The following is a 23739-nucleotide window of genomic DNA, read 5'->3' as shown; positions in this document are numbered from 1 at the left end:
AATTCTGCAAGTTGAAGTCCTCAAATCATGGACCGTAGCTCCCACCCTTAAATCTAAACATGCAACTAATACTTCTCACCACCTCACTGTTGATTGATCAAGAATTTTCACATAGGCCTTTCTCGGAAGGTCAGCAGAGCAAATGAGGCTGTTCCGATTTGCAGAATTTGGGCAGAAGCATTTCGTGATCAAATCCAATATTGGCACTTGTGCAATGGGACTTTCCCTTCTTCTTTACCCCTGATACCCCCCAAAATTTATTCTGGAGAATCCAAGGCAAGGTCAGGATTCATGAGTTAATAATTTGTCCCACTGAAGGATGCTATTCTGTGAGTGTGGGAAAGACCCTGGGGGGGATTCAGCTGCACTAAAGTCTCTTTGAGTTGAAGTACTTAATGCTTTTAAAATAAGGGGGAATGGGTTTCACTTGTGGGCTTATGTCAGAGAAATAAAAATAGACTTACCTGAGAAGTGATAATCCTGTATTTTAAAGCTGCCTTAAAAAATTCTTAAGTCTTGGAGCAAAAATGCTTTAATTTTTTTTTTCTTTTCTACTTGTTCTACAGCACTATTGTATTAACTAAACGAGTAACTGAAGTAATAGATAATTGTTACTTGCCTTTTGGAGGGTCCTGTGGGAAATCAGACTTATTTGTCATGCGATATCATGCCAAATACTGAATCTCCAGCTGAGAAAATTTGTTTTTAACGAGTATACGAAAGCATGGTTTATATGTATGGAGTATATCTGACATATCGTTACTATCTTAAACTAAATAGATCTCTTACAACTGCAATATACATTGGTTATCTTTGTTAAGACAAGCTTGCAATACTTTTATTTATTCTGAAGCTATCTTGAGATATTTCTGTGAATGATAGGAACTTGCTGGAATGAGTGTTTGAAAACTACATTTGCTGTACGTTCCGAAATAACACTTAGGTAATGTTTGGTCAGTTGACTTAGGTAATGTTTGGTCAGTTGTTTTATTAGCTTTATTTTACACCAGTAGCAACAGCCTGAGACAATCGGGAGGTTATGATTTCCCTTCCACTTCATCCCAGGGAGCAATTCATATTAAAAACAGCATGACATCTTCCAGTACGGCAGAGAGGGTGAATCTAGACAAAATTAACATGTTTTGAAAATCTGCTGGACCGTCATTTTAATGATGCCCTTTCTAAATATTTATCTAACTCAGTGGTCTCCAACCTTGGCAACTTTAAGACCTGTGGACTTCAACTCCCAGAGTTCCTCAGCCAGCAAAGCTCTGGGAGTTGTAGTCCAACAGGTCTTAAAGTTGCCAAGGTTGGAGACCACTGATCTAACTATCTGAATCTGAAGGGACTGGTGTTCGTGAAGCAAACCGTATGGATCAGGAATTTCTTTCTCTTAGAACATAGCAGCTCTTGGATAGATATGTTATTACCTTCAGTTGATGGGAACATTTCATTTTGGCTTGCACTCCCAAATCAAGTGTAAGCAGGCTTCCTTCGAAATGAGATTAAACCAGGTTGTCGTGCATATATAGTCCTCAGCCATATATGATAGTTTGCCTGGTGCTTGAAAGCTTTTGCATTATTGCAACTTGAACCAGTTTCTGTAAATGCTAGAACAGAAAGCTGTTGGCAAGGATGCCTCATAGTGACTGGGCTGCATTTGATTCGTCCCTAGATATGCAAGTAGAGGAATATTATTAAAAAACTGCACCTCAATGTTTGTGTGTGTGTATATATATGTGTATGCGTGCGTTTGGGTATATATATATATATATATATATTATGGACATGCATGTGTGCGTATGGGTTTTTTTTCCTCTTACACTCATAATATTTGCCATATTTTGAATTATTGAAGCAAATTGATAAATCTGCAGATCGCGTGGTTTTCTCCCAATTTATTCTTAATTTTTAATTAACAAAAGACAAAGACTATCCTCATTACATGTTAAGTGGTATGAACTCAGTTCATATAATCAGACTGCAAGTTTGATTAATTTGAAACTACCTTTTCCCCTTTTCTACAATACACAAGAGTCCACTTTTCCCTCCCTGGGCAATTTTATGACCTAATTATTGGCTATTTGACTAGGGATTATGGCAGTGTTTCTCAAGCTTGGCCACTTGAAGATGTCTGGACTTCAACTCCCAGAATTCCCCAGCCAGCGAATGCGCTGGCTGGGGAATTCTGGGAGTTGAAGTCCAGACATCTTCAAGTGGCCAAGGTTGAGAAACACTGGATTATGGGAACTATCGTTCAATGTAGTAAAATTTTGTGCCTAATATTTTATATGAATAAACCTTATTTGTTACTTTCTGTACAGCATTTATGGTGAAATCCTTGTTATTTGTGTGAATATACATACAAATACTCTTGTATTTCTTCAAGGGCTGTGTTGTAATTCCTCTTCTAGTAAAGTGGATATTTACATAAAGTTTTGGTTGTATTTTCTCTTCCCTTGTGTGGACAATCTTCTTAATGTGAAACAGTACCATAAAGAAATAATAAGAGTTATGGTATCCATTGCTAATGTTAACACTTGGCTTAAGTATAGCGTTTAGGTTACAATCCAATGTCTTCTCCAGATATTTCCCCGAGTCAGAGATGGGTTATAAATGTGACGCAGAGGTGGGTTCCTACCAGTTCGCACCTATTCGGTAGAACTGGTTCATCAAATCTACCGAACCGGTTAGAAGAGGTTCCACCAGTGGACCCGGAAAGCAGGCCACACCTACAGAAGAGCTTCCAAACATTTTTTGAAACCCACCACTGGTCCTTGGATATGATTATTCTACACTATCATGCTCCTATTTATAAAACTCAGTGCCTCCGTGAAAGGTAAGGATGACTACTGCGTTTGTGGTGCAATCAGAACATTGCGTGTGTTGAAGTTGTTTTAACGCAAACCAAAGATGCCTTTTAAAAAACAAGTTTACATCCTATTCTTATGCATGCCAGTGCTGTGTGTGGGGTAATTTAAGGTGGTTCTGACAAGTGTCGTCGGCATCTTCATATCCGGGCACATGGGCGGCAGGCCACTCCCATCTGGTCACATGGGCTGCAAGCCACTCCCACAAAGGAGGCCACACCCACAGAGTAGGTTCGAACAATTTTGGAAACCCACCACTGATGTGATGGTTCCAGAGGACGGGCATGGCTACAAAGAAATTTCACTTCCAGGGTTCTAAAATATGTTATTTTTTAATCAATGGAATCCACAGCACAACAACCCTTACAGATTGAACTCCCTGGACAGATACCATTATATAAACAATTATATAATAATAATAATACTATTGTAGTAAAAGACTTTTGAACATGAAAGCTACGTAGTACATTTTGCAAATCCGAAGCAGTATAAATAATCTCCACAGTTAAAAGTCTTTCTTATTATTATATTATCTGAGTATTAACTCAGTCCGTCAGCAATACATGAGCAGGAACCATTTAAAGTGTATGCTAATATTTCCCAACCTTTATATTCTAATCTTGCTGAAATGTTTCAGAATCCTGGTGACATGAATGTTGACAGATTTCTTCTCTCTCCCCCCACCCCCCCAAAAAAAGGGTAGATCTACCTTCATACGACAGATGCGGAAACAAAAAGAAATCAAGAGAATAACGTTGTTAGAAATATAATTAAAAAATCTAAAAAGGGGAAACGGGATCATTTGTGTTTGATTCCAAGGAAACAAAAGTGTTTGGAGCACGTGTGAGCATCCACATTGCGTGTCGGCAACTCCTTGAATGATGCAAGTACAATATTCAGTTTTGCATTGTACCTTTGGAGAGAGATGGTGAGCTTCTTCCAATCAAACAGATTTAGATAGCCATTTGTTATTTTACACTAAGCAGAGAAGGGAGCTGGATATCTTAAAGGACCCTTCCAAGTCATTGAAGTCTGAGACGAGATTCACCGATGAGTAGGCAAAGTGAACTGGTGCTCTTTGCAACTACTAAGATACACAAAGGACATTGCACCACTAACATGTTTAGGAACAGAATCTTTTAACTTCATGCTTCCATTTTGCATTCAGACATCTAACAAGAATGTGATTGAGAAGGAATGTTTTTGTCACATATCATCTGTAAGAGGCACTTCAACCTACGAGATTCTCTGCAACTAACCAGCGGAGTTGATTGGTCACTAAAGTGATCACCCAGGAGTATCTCAGGCAAAATAATTATTGCCATCCTGAGACTTTCTCAAGGATATTTCCATGAAAGGCACTGTGGCATTAACCAGTGTTGTAAAAATAGGCCATGTGACCCAAAAACTTCAGGTGTAGGAGTAATTAAGGTCTTACTGATTTACTGGTATTGTCATTATTATTAATATTCTGCAGTAAGACCGTAGGCCAGTGTTTCTCAACCTTGGCAACTTGAAGATGTCCGGACTTCAACTCCCAGAATTCCCCAGCCAGCGAATGCTGGCTGGGGAATTCTGGGAGTTGAAATCCGGACATCTTCAAGTTGCCAAAGTTGAGAAACACTGCCCTGTACAGTAAAACCACTCAAAGTTAATGATCTCTACTTAAGTTTCATTAAAACACGGACAAACGATTGCTCTTCCACTACTTCGCCCCTCAAGCTTTAGGTGAAGATGAACATTTGCGTATAATTTTTTTTCCCCCTTTTCCATAAAGAAAAGATTCTCGTTTGGCTCCATCGGAAATGTTCAGAGAAGAGAGTTTCCTGTAGTTGTATCACTCTAGAAGGTTCTGAGTGGTCTTTCTGCATGCTAGTAGACTTTTTTTTCTCAGAAACACTGTAGTTTTATAACCTAGCCCCTAGGTAAATATTTTTTGAGGGTCATATCGGCGTAGCTGTGAGTGGCTTCAGCGACAGTATTCTTGTTCTATCGTTGCCATCAGCTCCTCTTCAGAACAATCGTAGGAGATCTTGGCTTGTCTCTCTGGCTTCTTGAGAGGCAACCTACACATGTATGGGAGAAAGCGATAATCAGGACCAAAAAATAGTAAAATAAAATTAAAATTAGGCCCAATTTAGCTAGCAACGTGTTATCTCCCCATTTCTCCTTTAATTAGCTTGTGTACACAATTCCCACAACATTTTTGAACAGGTTGACATCCTTTAATTTTAAGCGAAACAGAACTCGTTGCGTGGAAGAACCAACAGGATTTGAAAGGGGCCACGAAAGGAGAAAGGTGTGCCAGTTCTAGGACAGTGGTGGCGAATCTTTTGGGTTCAATGCATCAAAAATTCAGAAAATGCCCAGCCTGACTTTGCCGACAGGTCGCTGCTTTATATCCCCTAACAAAAGAAAAACAATTTTCTTGAAGTGGCTTTGAAGAATTCTCTTCCATGCCCTCTGCAGCCTCCAGAAGTGCAAAAACATACCTTACTCTTGCACTATTTCTGGAGAGTCCAGATGCTGTGTGAGAGCACCAGTGGTGGGTTTCAAAAATTGTTGGAACCTACTCTGTGGGTGTGGCCTCCTTTGTGGGAGTGGCTTGCCACCCATGTGACCGGATGGGAGTGGCTTGCCACCCATGTGACCGGATATGAAATTATGAATTAGTACTTAGGTCGGTCCAAGTAGCTATTCAAAAACTCTGGTATTGAAGCGTGCAGGTCTTAAAGCTGTCAAGTTACAAGATCCTTGCACCCCTAACCCTTTAGGGAAAAAAACCTAGGGGTCTTCAAACCTGACAGCTTTAAGACTTGTGGAATTCCTCCTCCAGTCACGTTGGCTCAGGGACTCTGGCATTGAAGCATGCAAGTCTTAAAGCTGTTAAGTTACAAGATCCTTGCACCCCTAAACCTTTAGAGAAAAAACCTAGGGGTGTTCAAAGTTGACAGCTTTAAGACTTGTGGACTTCAACTCCCAGAATTCCTCCTCCAGTCACGTTGGCTCAGGAACTCTGGCATCGAAGCATGCAAGTCTTAAAGCTGTCAAGTTACAAGATCCTTGCACCCCTAACCCTTTAGCAATAGCAATAGCAGTTAGATTTATATACCGCTTCATAGGGCTTTCAGCCCTCTCTAAGCAGTTTACAGAGCCAGCACATTGCCCCCACAGTCTGGGTCCTCATTTCACCCACCTTGGAAGGATGGAAGGCTGAGTCAACCTTGAGCCGGTGAGATTTGAACCGCTGAACTGCAGATAACAGTCAGCTGAAGTGGCCTGCAGTACTGCACCTTAAGCACTGCGCCACCTCGGCTCTTTAGCAGTGGTGGGTTTCAAAATTTTTTGGAACCTCTTCTGTAGGTGTGGCCTGCTTTCCGGGTCCACTGGTGGAACCTCTTCTAACCGGTCCGGTAGATTTGACGAACCGGTTCTACCGGATAGGTGCGAACTGGTAGGAACCCACCTCTGGAGAGCATATACCTTTCTTGCATCCCCTCCACTGCCTCAGAAAATTGTGAGAGAATGGGGCATGCTTTTAAGATACACATGTCGTCTGTTTGCCAACACTTGCCCAGGGCAAAAATCTCTGACTTTTTCTAGCTGAGGAGTATCCTTGGAAAGTTGAGAATGGACAGGGGCATATTGCAAAAATTGCTCAATGTTAAGCTTTACTATATAAGTATCCATCTTTTTTTAAAAAATAAAATAAAATAAACCTGTGTTTTTATTCTGGAATCTCTTGCACATCCCTTCTCTAGTACCCAAAGCACTACAGCCAGCAACGATATGTACACCTTGATGGGGATCGGGGACCCAGTTGGTTAAGGAGACCAAGACAAAAGCAGAATAATTACCCGGATTGGACAAATAAAAAGACTGAAATGTTATGCCACGTTGGAAAACCTTCTTTAAGCTGTGATTGTAATTAGAATCCCATAAATGAAAGAAGAAATGTACCGATAATGTTCAGGAAGCAATTCTAAAACGTTTCCTCTTTCCTCGAAAGGAAAGAAAAAAGAATGCTAAAAGGAATCTAAACTATAGCAATAAAGATTTATAATCAAGTGGATGGCCAATGCATGTGATCATCTTCAACCATCCCATTATCTAAATTAAGGAAACAATGTTGTGATTAAATTCAGCCCCTCCATCAGTTTTCTTCCATAAGCACATGGATGGTCTGAGAGATATATTAAGAAAAGGAACAATTTAATCTTGTTAAGCTGCCATGGAAAGAAAGAAAGAAAGAAAGAAAGAAAGAAAGAAAGAAAGAAAGAAAGAAAGAAAGAAAGAAAGAAAGAAAGAAAGAAAGAAAGAAAGAAACCCTTGCTACGATATTTCCTACAGAAATGCTTGTAGAAGAATGTGAAGAAAATTATTACTGAACCATGTTGAGCAACTGATGAAAGTACATCAGCTCTTCCTCATTTCTGCAAAGGAGTACCCTGATGTTGTCTCCACTCCCGGTTATTTGATTCATGATAACTTACTGATTGGCAAAGTTATTGCTCCTGGGTGTAGATCTCGTTAAGAAACACTGAAAAACACATGAACATAATAACACTCAGATAGCCCATAACAAAGAAACAGATTTACCCCTGCTAGTAAATCTCACAATGATATATACATCTCTAAAAGCAAAAGTAACTTTTGACAAAGGAGATGAGTAACTCTGTTATTCCTCTATGTAAGCATTCTGATTGCTGGGATTAGAAAAAGTTGATGACTGTATACAGTACAATGGATAATATGCATTTACCTTTCCTAGTTCTAAGACAAGATAATGAGTAGGGGATTCACACAGGCACAAGCAAGAAGAATACTGTTGAGTTGAAGAGCATGCATGCATGATTACCTTACCAATAAAAATCCTAAAATGATATTAAAACATTAGCAGGAGAGCAAGTATGATGGGAAGATGGCAACATACACATATTCATGTGTGCACTCAGGTTCCACCACAAAACCGCGTTCGACTAAAGGGCGCTCGACAAAACCACATAACTGACATCATCACAGGGCGACAACAGCGCGGAGACAGAAGCACGCTGTAAACGCTAAACCTAAAATTAACCCCTAAACCTAAACCTAACCCCCCTAAACCTAATCCTAAACCTAACCCTAAACCTAACCCTTAACCTAACCCTAAACCTAACCCTTAACCTAACCCTAACCCTTAACCTAACCCTAAACCTTAACCTAACCCTAAACCTTAACCTAACCCTTAACCTAATCCTAAACCTAACCCTTAACCTAACCCTTAACCTAACCCTAAACCTAATCCTAACCCTTAACCTAACCCTAACCCTAAAGCTAACCCTAAACCTAACCCTAAACCTAACCCTTACCTTAACTTGAATCGGCTTGCTTTCAAAGCGCTATTTAAAGCGCCCTTCTTTCTCCACGCTCGCTGTTGTCGCCCTGTTGATGACGTCAGCGACGCGGTTTAATTGGGCGCGCTTTAGGCGAGGACGGTTTTGTCGTGCCACGGTGCACTCATGCTAAGAGTCTGAGATACGGATGCCACCTCTGTTCTCCTTGCCAGTTTCTAGACCAAGGTAAGTACACCAATGGCACAATTTAATCTAAATCTTCCTGCTATTCCAATGAATTTAGATTAGCAGATATACTGGAGTCTGCTTTACTGAGCAAAGTTATCGGGTTCATCCATCCTTGAAAATGGAATGTGATGTGGGTTACTTGTTTATTATTTATTTATACATCAAACTTCTTAACCACCATAGAGATCAGATTAGCAATCATAAGAGCCAAGGTGGCGCAGTGGTTAAATGCAGCACTGCAGGCTACTGCTAGATCAGCAGGTCAGCGGTTCAAATCTCACCGGCTCAGGGTTGACTCAGCCTTCCATCCTTCCGAGGTGGGTAAAATGAGGACCCAGATTGTTGGGGGCGATATGCTGACTCTCTGTAAACCGCTTAGAGAGGCCTGAAAGGCCTATGAAGCGGTATATAAGTCTACTGCTACTGCTATTAACAACCCTACCTGTGAGAAATTTTAAAACCACACGTATGGTTTGTATTCTTATTGGCACTTTTTCCACACTGAAGGGCTGATTTTGCCTCTCAGGACAATGCTGGTTTTGGAACAGATCAAGCAGTGGTGGGATTCAAATAATTTACCAACCAGTTCTCTGCCCTAATGACCAGCCGGGTAGGCGGGGCTCGGTGGTCATGTGATCATGGGGGCATGGCCAATTCAACGTCACTCAGGTCGATGGGGCGCTTCGCCTTAGCTGTTACAATGGTAATAAGGGTTAACCGGAGAGGCAGTTTCTGTAACCAGGGCAATAAAGATCAGACTAGAAACAACACCAGAGTGTTTCCTTCCTGCCTTCCTTACAGGATTAGTCCTGGAAAGTGGATGGAAACAAAAGGAGATTTCTTCCAACAACCGGTTCTCCGAACTGCTTAGAAAGTTAACAACCGCTTCTCCCGAATAGGTGCGAACTGGCCGAATCCCACCACTGAGATCAAGGCAATGATGATGTGGGGGCACAGCAGAAAAATAAGGCTGCCAGGTCATGCTTGTGCAAGAGAGTAAGAGGCCTTTAAGGACAATGAAAAGCGTGGCACGACAAAACCGCGGTCCACTAAAGCGCGCCTGATTAAAGCGCGTCGCTGACGTCATCAGCAGCGCGACAACAACGACCGCGGAGAAAAAAGGGCGCTTTAAAAAGCGCTTTTAAAGCAAGCCGATTCACGTTAAGGTAAGGGTTAGGTTTAGGGTTAGGGTTAGGTTAAGGGTTAGGGTTAGGTTTAGGGTTAGGTTAAGCGTTAGGGTTAGGGTTAGGGTTAGGGTCAGGTTAAGGGTTAGGTTTAGGTTTAGGGTTAGGGTTAGGTTTGGGGGGGGTTAGGTTTAGGTTTACGCGTTAATTTCAGCTTTACCGCTCACAGCGTGCTTTTTTTGTCGCGCTGTGATGACGTCAGGTACGCGGTTTCGTCGTGCGCGCTTTAGTCGACCGCGGTTTTGTGGTGGAACCAATGAAAAGTACCTCATCTTTTAAACTACATTTGAGAGAGAGTACCACATCTCAGGACTGGATTTTGAGCACCCTGAACTGAACATCTCTTTAAGTCCAGTCAATCATCCAGTTTCCCCTCTTTCCTGTAGGCCAGGATGATCTCTGCTATCAGCGTTTGAAAATCTTGCAAGTACAGAACCTGTTATTAAACAAGTAACAATTCCAACACATGAATGGAAAAGCTGAACCACAAAATAAACTCCGTGCGGTTGCTGTCACTGCTTTTCTTAGAAAATGTCCTATTTTCTGCTGGCACATAGCACTACATTTCGGTCCACACTGCCATGATCAGAGTCTATTTGTTCACCTATAGTTTAAAGTGGCACCTTAGCATGCAAGCAATCTCCTGTTCTCGTGTCCAGTGCATAATAAAGAAAGTAGTCCTTGAATTATAACAACCATTGGGACAGGGAAATTCATTGTTAAGTGGCAATATATGACCACACCTAATTTTCTGACCTTTTTTGCTAGGGCTGTTAAATAAGACATTTTGTGATTGAGATTTGAGACCTTACTCACTGACTTTGCTTGTCCAAACTGGCTGGGAAAAATCACGAATCATGATCAACGGACTGCCGGAGGCCGCAACCATCAAAAATGTAAAGAGGTTGCCGAATCACAGTCATGTGATCACAAGGATGGTTTGCGAGTCACTTTTTTTCCAGTACCGCCGTAATACGCTTCAAGGCGCTAGTCGTCACTTATAAAGCCCTTCATGGTATTGGACCTGGGTACTTGAGAGACCGCCTGCTGCCAATTACCTCCTCTAGACCGATTAGATCCCACAGATTAGGCCTCCTCCGAATTCCATCCGCCGGCCAGTGTCGACTGGCGACTACCCAGAGGAGAGCCTTCTTTGTGGCTGCTCCGACCCTCTGGAACAAGCTCCCTGTGGAGATTCCGACCCTCACCACCCTCCAGGCCTTCCGCAAAGCCCTTAAAACCTGGCTGTTCCGACAGGCCTGGGGCTAAAGAGCTGTTGCCCCTGTCTCGAATGGTATGACTGTTGTGTGTTTTAAATTATGCATTGTTATGTGTCGTTTTTTTAATTTTTTGTCTGTATCCCCCTTCCCTGGTTTGAGTTGTGAGCTGCCCTGAGTCCCCTTCGGGGGAAAAGGGCGGCATATAAATATAATAAACAAACAAACAAACAAACAAACAACAATATCTCACTAGTTAAACAATTGTAAGTTAAGGACTACTTGCAAATCCCTTTTGTGCCTTAGATTAGAAATTGTTCTCCTTCCTCAACGTGCTTCTACTTCTACAAGGTGCATAAAAACTACAGCATGTTGTCACCTACTATTATTACCATGTAGATCAGGGGTAGTCAAGCTTTTTATACCTACCACCCACTTTTGTATCTCTGTTAGGGTTCACCGACAAATGCACAAACGACAAAACCGCGGCGAGAAAACTGCAACGTCGAAATCGCGCCCACAACAGCACGCCGACAACAGCGCGCCTTCAACAAACAACGTGAAAATAACGTAAGAACCCTAACCCTGGACCTAACCCTAACCCTAACCCTTACCTTAACCCTAATCGCGGTTTTGTCGGCGCACTGTTGTGGGTGCGATTTCGATGTCACGGTTTTCTCGCCGCGGTTTTGTCGGCGCGCTTTTGGCGTGCGCGCATTTGTCGGGTCACGCTCTGTTAGTAGTAAAATTTTCTAACCGCCCACCGGTTCCACTGTAATGGTGATTTATAAAGTAGGGAAGTAACTTTACTTTATAAAATTTATTAAAGCAGAGTTACAGCAAACCCCCCCACCGCCTACCATGAAAGCTGGAACGCCCACTAGCGAGCGGTAGGGACCAGATTGACTACCACTGATGTAGACAAAGTATGCATATAACCAGAGCACAGTTCAGGAGTTCGATTCAAAGTACAGGCTCACCTCCTTCCCTCTGATCACTAATTGGTGTTCACCATCACCCACCCACCCCTTGGGATTGGGTCATAGGATCTTTTCCCCCGTGCCAACTCAGTGAAGCGGTTGACGTGATGTGCCAGGACCTCGAGGCTGTTAGGGACTGGATGGGGGTTAACAAGCTTGTACTCAATCCAGATAAGACCGAGTGGCTGGTGTGCTTCCCTCCTACTAATTGGCCAAGTGTTCCATCTCTCAGGCTGGGGGGTCAAACAGTACGCCCCTCAGACAGGGTTCGCAATTTGGGAGTCCTCCTGGACCCACAGCTGACTTTTGAACACCACTTGTCGGCTGTGACCAGGGGGGCATTTGCCCAGGTTCGCCTGGTGCACCAGTTGCGTCTCTACCTGAACCGGGAGGCCCTCACAACAGTCACTCGCACCCTTGTGACCTCTAGACTGGACTACTGCAACGTGCTCTACATGGGGCAGCCCTTGAAGAGCATTCGACAACTCCAGCTTGTCCAGAATGCAGCCGCGAGAGCGATCGTGGGTGCACCTCGGTTCACCCATGTAACACCTATCCTCTGCGAGCTGCACTGGCTGCCTATTGGTCTCCGGATATGCTTCAAGGCGCTAGTCGTCACTTATAAAGCCCTTCATGGTATTGGACCTGGGTACCTGAGAGACCGCCTGCTGCCAATTACCTCCACTAGACCAATTAGATCCCACAGATTAGGCCTCCTCCGAATTCCATCCGCCGGCCAGTGTCGACTGGCGACTACTCAGAGGAGAGCCTTCTCTGTGGCTGCTCCGACCCTCTGGAACGAACTCCCCGTGGAGATCCGAACCCTCACCACCCTCCAGGCATTCCGCAAGGCCCTTAAAACCTGGCTGTTCCGACAGGCCTGGGGCTAAAGAGCTGTTGCCCCCGTCTCGAATGGTATGACTGTTGTGTGTTTTAAATTATGCATTGCTTTGTGTCGTTTTTAATTTTTTGTCTGTATCCCCCCTTCCCTGGTTTGAGTTGTGAGCCGCCCTGAGTCCCCTTCGGGGGAAAAGGGTGGCATATAATTAAAATAAACATTCAAACATTCAACATTCAACATTTTCCGGGGGGGGGGGCAATCTTTCTTGGTTTTCAGCCAGAAAAAAACAAACCCGAGAGGTCAGTAGAAGAGAGAGGTTCTGCTTCTCGGAATAATCACTTTCTCTAGTGCTGTAATAAATGAGGTTAGCAGTGGCCAATTTTAAATACTTAGCAATCCAGAAGTCAAGTTGTCCCTTCAGCGCATAACATAAATACCAGACTCTGGTTCACAGGCTATTTCTGCCATAGGATTTCCCTAAGCATGTGTAATTATATCTGTCTGACCTGGAATCTGTTTTGGGATTTGGTCAGTTACTTTGAGAGCCAGGTTAAATTATATTTAATTCATTTACGTTTTGAAAAAATGGCTACACACGGGGATTAATGATTGGGTGCCCTCTCCTTGTGTCTTCCTTGCTTTAGCCCATCAAGTGTTCAAACGGTGAGTAGAAGGAAGAATCAAGGAATCAGTACGGAGAAGCCAAGAGAAAGAGTGATCCTTGGAATCTGACCTACCCTTTGGACCAAATTACACCCGATATGAGAATAGATACTAATATTTGTAACTCCGAGTTGGCATAAAGGGGTCCTTGCTGCTCTCTGAGCTTGTTTTCTTGCAGGTGTTTCATTACCCAAACTAGGTAAGCCGAGGTGGCGCAGTGGTTAGAGTGCAGCACTGCAGGCTACTTCAGCTGACTGCTATCTGCAGTTCAGCTGTTCAAATCTCACCGGCTCAGGGTTGACTCAGCCTTCCATCCTTCCGAGGTGGGGGAAATGAGGACCCGGATTGTTGGGGACGATATGCTCACTCTGTAAACCACTTAGAGAGGGCTGAAAGCCCTATGAAGCGGTATATAAGTCTAACTGCTATTGCTATAGGTAGCATTGGTGCCAGCAGAATAGGTATATCCTGCTGGATGGTGATGTGCCAAGAGCTGGCTGGCCGGGTAGGTAGGAAAAACCAACAGAGCTGTGAAAATTGGTCCATTTGCAACAGAGGTGAGTTCCTACCAGTTCGCACCTACTCGGTAGAACCGGTCCGTCAAATCTACCGAACCGGTTAGAAGAGGTTCCACCAGTGGACCCGGAAAGCAGGCCACACCTACAGAAGAGGCTCCAAACTTTTTTTGAAACCCACCACTGCCACACACACAGACAGACAGTCAGACAGACAGACAGACAGATTGACACAGAGAGAGAGAGAGAGAGAGAGAGAGAGAGAGAAGAGAGAGAGAGAGAGAGAGAGAGAGAGAGAAAGGAAGGAAGGAAGGAAGGAAGAAAGAAAGAAACAAAGAAAGAAACAAAGAAAGAAAGAAAGAAAAAAGAAGAAAGAAAAAGAGTGAGAGAGATGAAAGAAAAAAAGAAAAAAGGGACAGAGACAAAAGGAAGGAGAGAGAGAGAGAGACAGTCAATCAGACAGACAGACAGACTGACACAGAGAGAGAGAGAGAGAGAGAAAGAAAGGAAGACATAAATAAATAAAAAAAGAAAAAAGAAAGAAAAAGTGAGAGAGAGATGAAAGAAAAAAAGAAAAAAGGGACAGAGAGACAAAAGGAAGAAGAAGAGAGAGAGAGAGAGAGAGAGAGAGAGAGAGAACACATGGCCGGCAAGCCACTCCCACAAAGGAGGCCACACCCACAGAATAGGTTCCAAAAAATTTTGAAACCCACCACTGATTTGCAAATACAAGGAATACATTTTGGCAAGGAATTGCAGCGATCGACAGAGGCCTAGGATAGGCCCCTGCGTTAACAATACTCAGTTTTAGACAATTTTGTATATAGGGCTTTAAACTTATACTGCAGGAGGAACGTGGCCTCCTGGGAACGCTGAGCCATTGTTTGTGCTTTCCACCCCCAGATGTTTTAAGGAAACTATTCCTGGAGTACAGTCTCAGGTTCGTACAAGAAATTCAGATTTTGGTAATACATTACGGAACCAAGTACCGATTAAGGGAGTAGCCACAAGAGGGCGCTGCTTTATAAACACTCTGCTAAAAGAAAACAAGGATTCATTCCACCAGCAAAAATCTGGAACTAAATTCAGCATATTTTCAAAATCCAAATGTCATTTTCACCATTTGGTGAAATGGTGGCGCAGTGGTTAAATGCAGCACTGCAGGCTACTGCTAGATCAGCAGTTCGGCGGTTCAAATCTCACCGGCTCAGGGTTGACTCAGCCTTCCATCCTTCCGAGGTGGGTAAAATGAGGACCCAGACTGTGGGGGCAATATGCTGACTCTGTAAACCGCTTAGAGAGGGCTGAAAGCCCTATGAAGCGGTATATAAGTCTAACTGCTATTGCTATTAATAAAGGCCTCAAAGAAGTCCTTTGACCCATGAATATCTCCCCTAAAAAAGCATGGAATTTTCCGCATTAATTACATCCCAAAGGCAAACACAGACATAAATAGATAATAAGCTCTCGGTGATGACTCAGAATTGTTTCTAACTCACTAGGTTCTTCCTTTTCCTTTCAGGACACCAAATGTTCCCAAAGGCCAAATATGAATAACTGCAGATATGCAGGATATTAAATTACATCCACACTGTTGCCATGAGAACAACATAGATAGAGTCATGTTAGTTCCCAAGAGCCTAGATCGGCTTGAATGAGACTTTCTTTGTTACACATAAAGAAGAAAGTCCCGGGGGGGATTAAACTGTTCTAATTAAATAATTAGCTTTTATGAACCAATTTCAGTCTGGTCTAGGGAGCAAAAACGGCTTATGTATGCAAGATGAGTGACAGTAAATTAAGTTGTACAGAACGTAGGGTAGAATTCATGCTTTACAGTACACAGAATTCACTGCTATTGCATGGTTCACCGACAAATGCGCGCTCGACGAAACCGCGCCAACGAAACCGCGGAGATAAAACCGCAAGTTCAAAATGGTGCCGACGAATGAGTGCGCCGACAGAAGCGCGCTCTAAACCTAACCCTAAACCTAACCTTGAACCTAACCCTAACCCTAACCCTAACCCTTACCCTAACCTTACCCTAACCTTAACCCTAATCGCCCTTCCGTCAGGGCTCTTTGTCGGCGCGCCTTTGTGGGCGCGCTGTCGACGTCGTTTTATCGCTCCGGTTTTGACGGCGCGCTGTTGTCGGGCACGCATTTGTTGGGTCACGCTATTGCATGGTATCCTTGTAGTGCAGTGGTGGGTTTCAAAAATTGTTCGAACCTACTCTGTGGGTGTGGCCTCCATGGTGGGAGTGGCTTGCTGCCCATGTGACCGGATGGGAGTGGCTTGCCGCCCATGTGACCGGATATGAAGATGCCGACAACATTTGTCAGAACCACCTTAAATTACCTCCCACACAGCACTGGCATGCATAAGAATAGGATGTAAACTTGATTTTTAAAGGGCATCTTTGGTTTGCGTTAAAACAACTTCAACACACGCAATGTTCTGATTGCACCACAAACGCAGTAGTTATCCTTACCTTTCACAGAGGCCCTGAGTTTTATAAATAGGAGCATGATAGTGTAGAATAATCATATCCAAGGACCAGTGGTGGGTTTCAAAAAAGTTTGGAAGCTCTTCTGTAGGTGTGGCCTGCTTTCCAGATCCACTGGTGGAACCTCTTCTAACCGGTTCGGTAGATTTGACGAGCCGGTTCTACTGAATAGGTGCGAACTGGTAGGAACCCACCTCTGTTGTAGTGTCTCAAAATTTCAATATCCAATGGAAACTTCCATCAGCAAGAGGTGATTTCCTTTCCTGCCTACAGCCCGTTCAGAAGCTCCAGAGTGTTTGGGGACCTTCTTGGAAGCTGATAAGGACAAAATTGGGCGGCAAGGAATTATGATCAATCAGTTTGCCAGCATTATATCATACCAACTTGTCAACTCCGAACCCACAACAACGTTATCAGTAAGAACTATGCAATCTACTACAAAATCCTTATTATGTGGATGGAAACCATCACTCCTGAATGAAGCTTCTGCTAATTTGAATCAACAGGTGCCAGGAACCTAATGCTGTTCTAGTGATGCTGCTTTCCTGATGGCCTGTAAGATTTTGCTTTACACTAAGGTATGAAGTTGGGAGCTATAGCTCCAAGCAATACTTGGAATCAGGGCTTAATAGTACAGCCTCATCTGAGAGATGATCCGATCGAGAATCAAGCAAACTTGGAATTGGAATAATCTCGTTGAAAACTGTTTTATTTCATTTTCATTTTCATTTTATACAATCACTTATATACTGTGCATTTAAAAAAAAGCAATAAACACAACTCATCTTCCACCATGGAAAACCAACATAACACTTCAATCCTCCATACACCCTTTCTTCTCCCCCTCCAACTTTCATTTCTCCCCTCCAACATTCCCCTTTTCTACTTCCCTTCCCCCTCAGACATTCCTTTCTCCCCTTCCCTCCATCTCACCCTCCTTACGTTCCCCTCTCACTCCCTCTTTACTTCTCCCTCTTCTTTCCCTCTACTCCTCACTTTGGTGTGTTATTTCTACTATTCATTAATCTATTCAATTTATATTTTACACTCAAATTGAAGAAAAAAAAAGGAAAAAAAAAGGAAAAAAGAAAAAAAAAGAAAAACAGTATACAACAGTATACAAGTGCGTTCTTATTGTTCTGAAAATTGAAACTATATTTCCACCCTCCCCCCCTCCCCCCCATAAACCCCCCTCCCTAACCCCCTTCCGACTTCCCGGGTCCCATACCCGGCATAACTCTTTATCAAGCACAGTCTGGAGTATATTAAAACCAAATAGATTAGAAATTAAAAGATAAAAGATAAAGGGGAAAAAAAGGGAATAAAAAAAAAACAAAAAAGGAAAAACGAGAAAATCAATAAACTCTCTACATTGAGCTCAGCTTCCCATCATTATTAAAACTTAAACAATGTACATCATTCCTAATCTCAATTGGAATAATCAAGGAACTCACAGCAATGGGTTTGAGCCAGTCCGGGGGCCAAATTGTGCCTCGGATGAGAAATGTGTTTTGCAATCACGCACGGACTTTCCAATTTGCAATTATTTTATTTGTAGCCCATTTCTTTATAGCAATAGCAGTAGCAGTTAGACTTATATACCGCTTCATAGGGCTTTCAGCCCTCTCTAAGTGGTTTACAGAGTCAGCATATCGCCCCCACAGTCTGGGTCCTCATTTCACCCACCTCGGAAGGATGGAAGGCTGAGTCAACCTTGAGCTGGTGAGATTTGAACCGCCGAACTGCAGATAACAGTCAGCTGGAAGTGGCCTGCAGTACAGCACTCTAACCACTGCGCCACCTCGGCTCTTTAATTCAATACACGTTTTATCTACAATGATTGACAGTCATGGATGTTTCTCCCATATTAAAAACAAGTTAATATAGTGGATAATTTGGCTTGCCTGTGTTTCAAGCCTGTTTTAGATCAAAAGGCTTGGACATAATATAACAATCGGATTTTGTGTTTTATTTATATATATATATTTATTTTATTTGAGAAAATAAACATAGCATAGGTCATTCCTTTCCTCTGTGTTATACTCGTAATAAATCTCGGTGGGAGGATAGATTAGTCTTCAAATTGTGTCGGCAAATTTCATTTCCCGTCAGCTTCAAACGGTGTGGCTGTATTCAAGAATACTGTAGCAGAGCGCAAGCTTGCGCTCAATCCAGACAAGACCGAGTGGCTGTTGTGTTTCCCTCCCCAAAATTTGGCTAGTATTCCATCACTCAGGCTGGGGGGTGAAATTTTACGCCCCTCAGACAGGGTTCGCAATTTGGGAGTCCTCCTGGATCCACAGCTGACCTTAGAACATCATTTGTCAGCTGTGACCAGGGGGGCATTTGCCCAGGTTCGCCTGGTGCACCTACCTGAGCCGGGAGGCCCTCGCAACAGTCACTCATGCCCTTGTGACCTCAAGACTGGACTACTGCAATGCGCTCTACATGGGGCAGCCCTTGAAGAGCATTCGGAGACTTCAGCTCATCCAGAATGCAGCCGCGCGAGCGATTATGGGTGCACCTCAGTACACCCACGTTACACCTATCCTCCGCGAGCTGCACTGGTTACCGATTGGTCTCCGGATACGCTTCAAGGTGCTAGTCGTCACTTATAAAGCCCTTCATGGTATTGGACCTGGGTACTTGAGAGACCGCCTGCTGCCAATTACCTCCAATAGACCGATCAGATCCCACAGATTAGGCCTCCTCCGGGTTCCGTCTACTAGCCAATGTCATCTGGCCATTACCCGGGGGAGGGCCTTCTCTCTGGCCCTTTGGAACGAGCTCCCCGGAGAGTTTTGGACCCTCACCTCTCTCCAGGCCTTCCGAAAAGCCGTTAAAACCTGGCTGTGTTGGCAGGCCTGGGGTCGATGAGTTCCCTTCCCCTCTCGAATCGTGTGGCTGTTGGTTGTTTTAAATTGCCTTGTACTTTTTTGTTGTAGTTCTTTGTGTTTCCGTTTCCCTTCCCCTCCTTTGGGTTTGTGCGCCGCCCTGAGTCCCGCTGGGAATAGGGCGGCATATAAATAAAATGAACCTTGAACCTTGAGAGTTTGAAATATCTCAAAGAACGATCAGGTTTAGCTGTAACAGGTACCTGGCTGATCTCAAAAACTTAAGCCAGTGTTTCTCAACCTTGGCTACTTGAAGATGTCTGGACTTCAACTCCCAGAATTCCCCAGCCAGCGAATGCAAACTATTTTGGTATATGGGTGCTGAGAAAACAATTTGGACAGACCCACAAAGCGACTAGGGGTGCCCCCTCACTCAGTGGGGGCTGTTTTAATTAAATACAGGAAAACTAGCTAAGAGTTCAATGACACCAGTTGTGACTTTGATGGCTGTACAGCACAGGTAGTCCTCAACTTACGACAGTTCATTTAGTGACTGTTCAAAGTTACAACGGCACTGGGGAAAAAGTGACGTGGCCATTATTTTTCACAGTTATGATCTTTGCAGCATCCCCATGATCACGGGGTCAAAATTCCGATGCTTGGCTATTGGTTCATATTTATGACCCTTGATGCATCCCAAGGACATGTGACCCCCTCTTTGGCAGCAAGCCAGATTCACTTAACAATTGGGTTACTAACTAATCAATGGCAGTGATCCACTTCACATCTGTGTGTGTGTGTGTGTGTAGCCAGATTCACAACAATTGGGTTACTAACTAATCAATGGCAGTGATCCACTTCACATCTGTGTGTGTGTGTGTGTGTGTAGCCAGATTCACAACAATTGAGTTACTAACTAATCAATGGCAGTGATCCACTGTACATCTCTCTGTGTGTGTGTGTAGCCAGATTCACAACAATTGAGTTACTAACTAATCAATGGCAGTGATCCACTTCACATCTGTGTGTGTGTGTGTGTGTGTGTAGCCAGATTCACAACAATTGAGTTACTAACTAATCAATGGCAGTGATCCACTGTACATCTCTGTGTGTGTGTGTGTAGCCAGATTCACAACAATTGGGTTACTAACTAATCAATGGCAGTGATCCACTTCACATCTGTGTGTGTGTGTGTGTGTGTAGCCAGATTCACAACAATTGAGTTACTAACTAATCAATGGCAGTGATCCACTGTACATCTCTCTGTGTGTGTGTGTAGCCAGATTCACAACAATTGGGTTACTAACTAATCAATGGCAGTGATCCACTTCACATCTGTGTGTGTGTGTGTGTGTGTAGCCAGATTCACAACAATTGAGTTACTAACTAATCAATGGCAGTGATCCACTGTACATCTCTGTGTGTGTGTGTGTAGCCAGATTCACAACAATTGGGTTACTAACTAATCAATGGCAGTGATCCACTTCACATCTGTGTGTGTGTGTGTGTGTGTAGCCAGATTCACAACAATTGAGTTACTAACTAATCAATGGCAGTGATCCACTGTACATCTCTGTGTGTGTGTGTGTAGCCAGATTCACAACAATTGAGTTACTAACTAATCAATGGCAGTGATCCACTTCACATCTGTGTGTGTGTGTGTGTGTGTGTGTAGCCAGATTCACAACAATTGAGTTACTAACTAATCAATGGCAGTGATCCACTTCACATCTCTCTGTGTGTGTGTGTGTGTAGCCAGATTCACAACAATTGAGTTACTAACTAATCAATGGCAGTGATCCACTGTACATCTCTGTGTGTGTGTGTGTAGCCAGATTCACAACAATTGAGTTACTAACTAATCAATGGCAGTGATCCACTTCACATCTCTGTGTGTGTGTGTGTGTGTGTGTGTGTGTGTAGCCAGATTCACAACAATTGAGTTACTAACTAATCAATGGCAGTGATCCACTTCACATCTCTGTGTGTGTGTGTGTGTGTAGCCAGATTCACAACAATTGAGTTACTAACTAATCAATGGCAGTGATCCACTTCGCATCTGTGGCAAGAGAGGTCGTACAACGGGGCAACCCCCCCCCCAACCAACGTCTCCCTTAACAAGGGAAATTCGGGGCTCCGTTGTGCTCCTAAGTCCAAAACTTCCCGTGCAACTGAGGGTCGCCCAGATGTTGGGCAACGTTTTCCAGCAGCCCCGCCAGTTCAGCCAACGCAAAAATAGCAATAGCAATAGCAGTTAGACTTATATACCGCTTCATAGGGCTTTCAGCCCTCTCTAAGCGGTTTACAGAGTCAGCATATCGCCCCCAACAACAATCCGGGTCCTCATTTCACCCACCTCGGAAGGATGGAAGGCTGAGTCAACCCTGAGCCGGTGAGATTTGAACAGCCGAACTGCAGAACTGCAGTCAGCTGAAGTAGCCTGCAGGGCTGCATTTAACCACTGCGCCACCTCGGCTCAGGTGGTGCTGGGTGTTGCAATTGGCAGCCCGACCTATAAAGACGCGCATCCCTCCGCTTCGTCCCCCGCTCTTTCCCCGCACGCATCCCAGCCACGCTCCCTCCCCGCCGCTCGGCCAAGCAGGTTTACCTCCGCCGCTTCCCGCTGCCTCCCGATCTCCTCGCCGCCGCCGCCGCCCTCTGCCCGGCGGCGGGAGTAGCAGTCTCCGGAGCCCCAGCGGGGCGCGGCGGCGGCGGGCAGGAGCCGGGGACCGTCCGCCTCCTCCTCCTCCTCCTCGCACTCCTCCAGCACCTGGTCCAGGAGCTCCGAGTCCGAGTCGGGCTGCTGCAACGGGGGCGCGAGCGGAGAAGCCCGGCCCGCAGCGCTCGCGTACTCCGCCTCCCCGTCGTCCGCCGAGCCCGGCCGAGAGGGGGCGCTGTGGCTGCCGCTGCCCCTGCCCGGTCCGGGACCCGTCGGGCTGAAGACGCGCGCCTTGCCCTCCCTGCTGCTGCCGGTGCCCATGGCGCTGGGCTCCCCGTGCGCGGTTGCAGCTGCCCCGGAGCCGCTGGGCTGCTCCCGGTTGCTTTTCCAGATGGTTCTGATTCCAAAGCCCAACTGCTGCGGCTTCCTGGCGGGCGGCGCCCCCGATCCATCCTCCTCCGCCCTTTTCCTTCTCCCAATAAGGTTCCTTTGGGGTTTAAATCTGCTGGTTGGGGATTTCCCCCCCCCCACAAGCAACCCACCCCCAAATCCCCAGCCGCTTCTCCGCTCCCCACCGCAAAGGGCTAAAAGGGAGGGAAAACGTATTTTAAGTTTATTTCCTTTTCTTTTTTAAAAAAAGATTTTTTTATTAACAAACATGTAAAACACACACACACACACAAAAGTTAGACGTACACCACGTTTACACAATACAATAAGAACAGGAGCTTCCTGTTCTTTCTAATAACAATCATCCATCGATACCGCTCACCTTATATCATATATGTGTGTGTATATGTATGTGTGTGTATATGTGTGTGTGTGTGTATGTATATATGTGTGTATATGTGTGTGTATGTATGTATGTATGTATGTATGTATGTATGTATGTATGTATGTATGTATGTATCAGGGCTGGGTTTCAACCGGTTCGCACCGGTCCCTGCGATCCGGTTGGTCGCCGAACCCGGAAGTAAGTAACTTCCGGGAACGGCGAAGCCCCCCCCCCCCGCGCCCGCGTGCGCCCGCACACCCGCGCCCGCTCCTTACCCGTTTTTTTTGAATTTCGCGCTTTCCACGCATGCGCAGAACGCCTGCGTGATCCTCCAGGAGCAGCTGGAGCATCGCGCAGACGCTAATACGCATGCGTGTGCCGCGTGCGTGCACACGGCGCCGCGTGCGTACGCGAGGACGCCGCCGGCCTCGTTCCAACCGATCCGGTTGGAACGGGGCGAGAAACCCACCCCTGGTATGTATGTATATAAAGTCACAACCCCTGGTATGCCCAAATATGGGAGGAAGTTCACTGCTTCCATTCTCTGTCCATTGGCTCGTCATAAGAGATCATCCAGACAGAAACCCAATATTTTTACTGTTGCCTTTTTTACATATATATATGTATGTATGTATGTATGTGTGTGTGTGTGTGTATGTGTATGTATATATATATGTGTGTGTGTGTGTGTGTGTGTGTGTGTGTGTGTGTGTGTGTGTGTGTGTGTGTGTTGTATTTGTGCTGATAAATAAATAAAGGGAGACTAGTATAGATCTATTTCAAGGTATTTAGCTCTCATCAGCTAGCCATACCCTTACTGGGATTTGAACCTGGGCTATATTACATCCTAGGCAAACTTCTTAGCCATTAGGCCACAGGCTCTTATCCGTTATCAGCGAAGCCACCCTGGTGTGTGTGTGTGTGTGTGTGTGTGTGTGTGTGTGTTGTATTTGTGCTGATAAATAAATAAAGCACAAATACAACACAAATGTAACAAAGGCAATGTAACAAAGGCAACAGTAAAAATATTGGGTTTTTACAGAGAAAGACAGAGAAAGGAAGCAGTAGACTTCCTCCCATATTTGGGCATACCAGGGGTTGTGACACTATACACACACACACACACACACA

At 44.5% G+C, this 23739-nt stretch overlaps 1 protein-coding gene across 1 annotated transcript; it reads right to left on the bottom strand.

Moving 5' to 3' along the window:
• Window positions 1–4555: 4555 nt before the first annotated feature.
• CYS1 (cystin 1) lies at window positions 4556–22285 on the bottom strand. The gene is given in 4 exon segments (XM_087702771.1): window positions 4556–4936; window positions 7364–7410; window positions 21783–22207; window positions 22210–22285. Coding segments are annotated over 4 exon segments (645 nt in total). The 3' UTR covers window positions 4556–4839.
• Window positions 22286–23739: the final 1454 nt, after the last annotated feature.

The sequence above is a fragment of the Thamnophis sirtalis genome, unplaced genomic scaffold (assembly GCF_051295495.1).
Source record: "Thamnophis sirtalis isolate CommonGarterSnake01/CBP01778 unplaced genomic scaffold, rThaSir2_p1.2 scaffold_16, whole genome shotgun sequence".
Lineage (NCBI taxonomy): Eukaryota > Metazoa > Chordata > Lepidosauria > Squamata > Natricidae > Thamnophis > Thamnophis sirtalis.
This window is presented reverse-complemented; position numbering and strand designations above follow the sequence as displayed.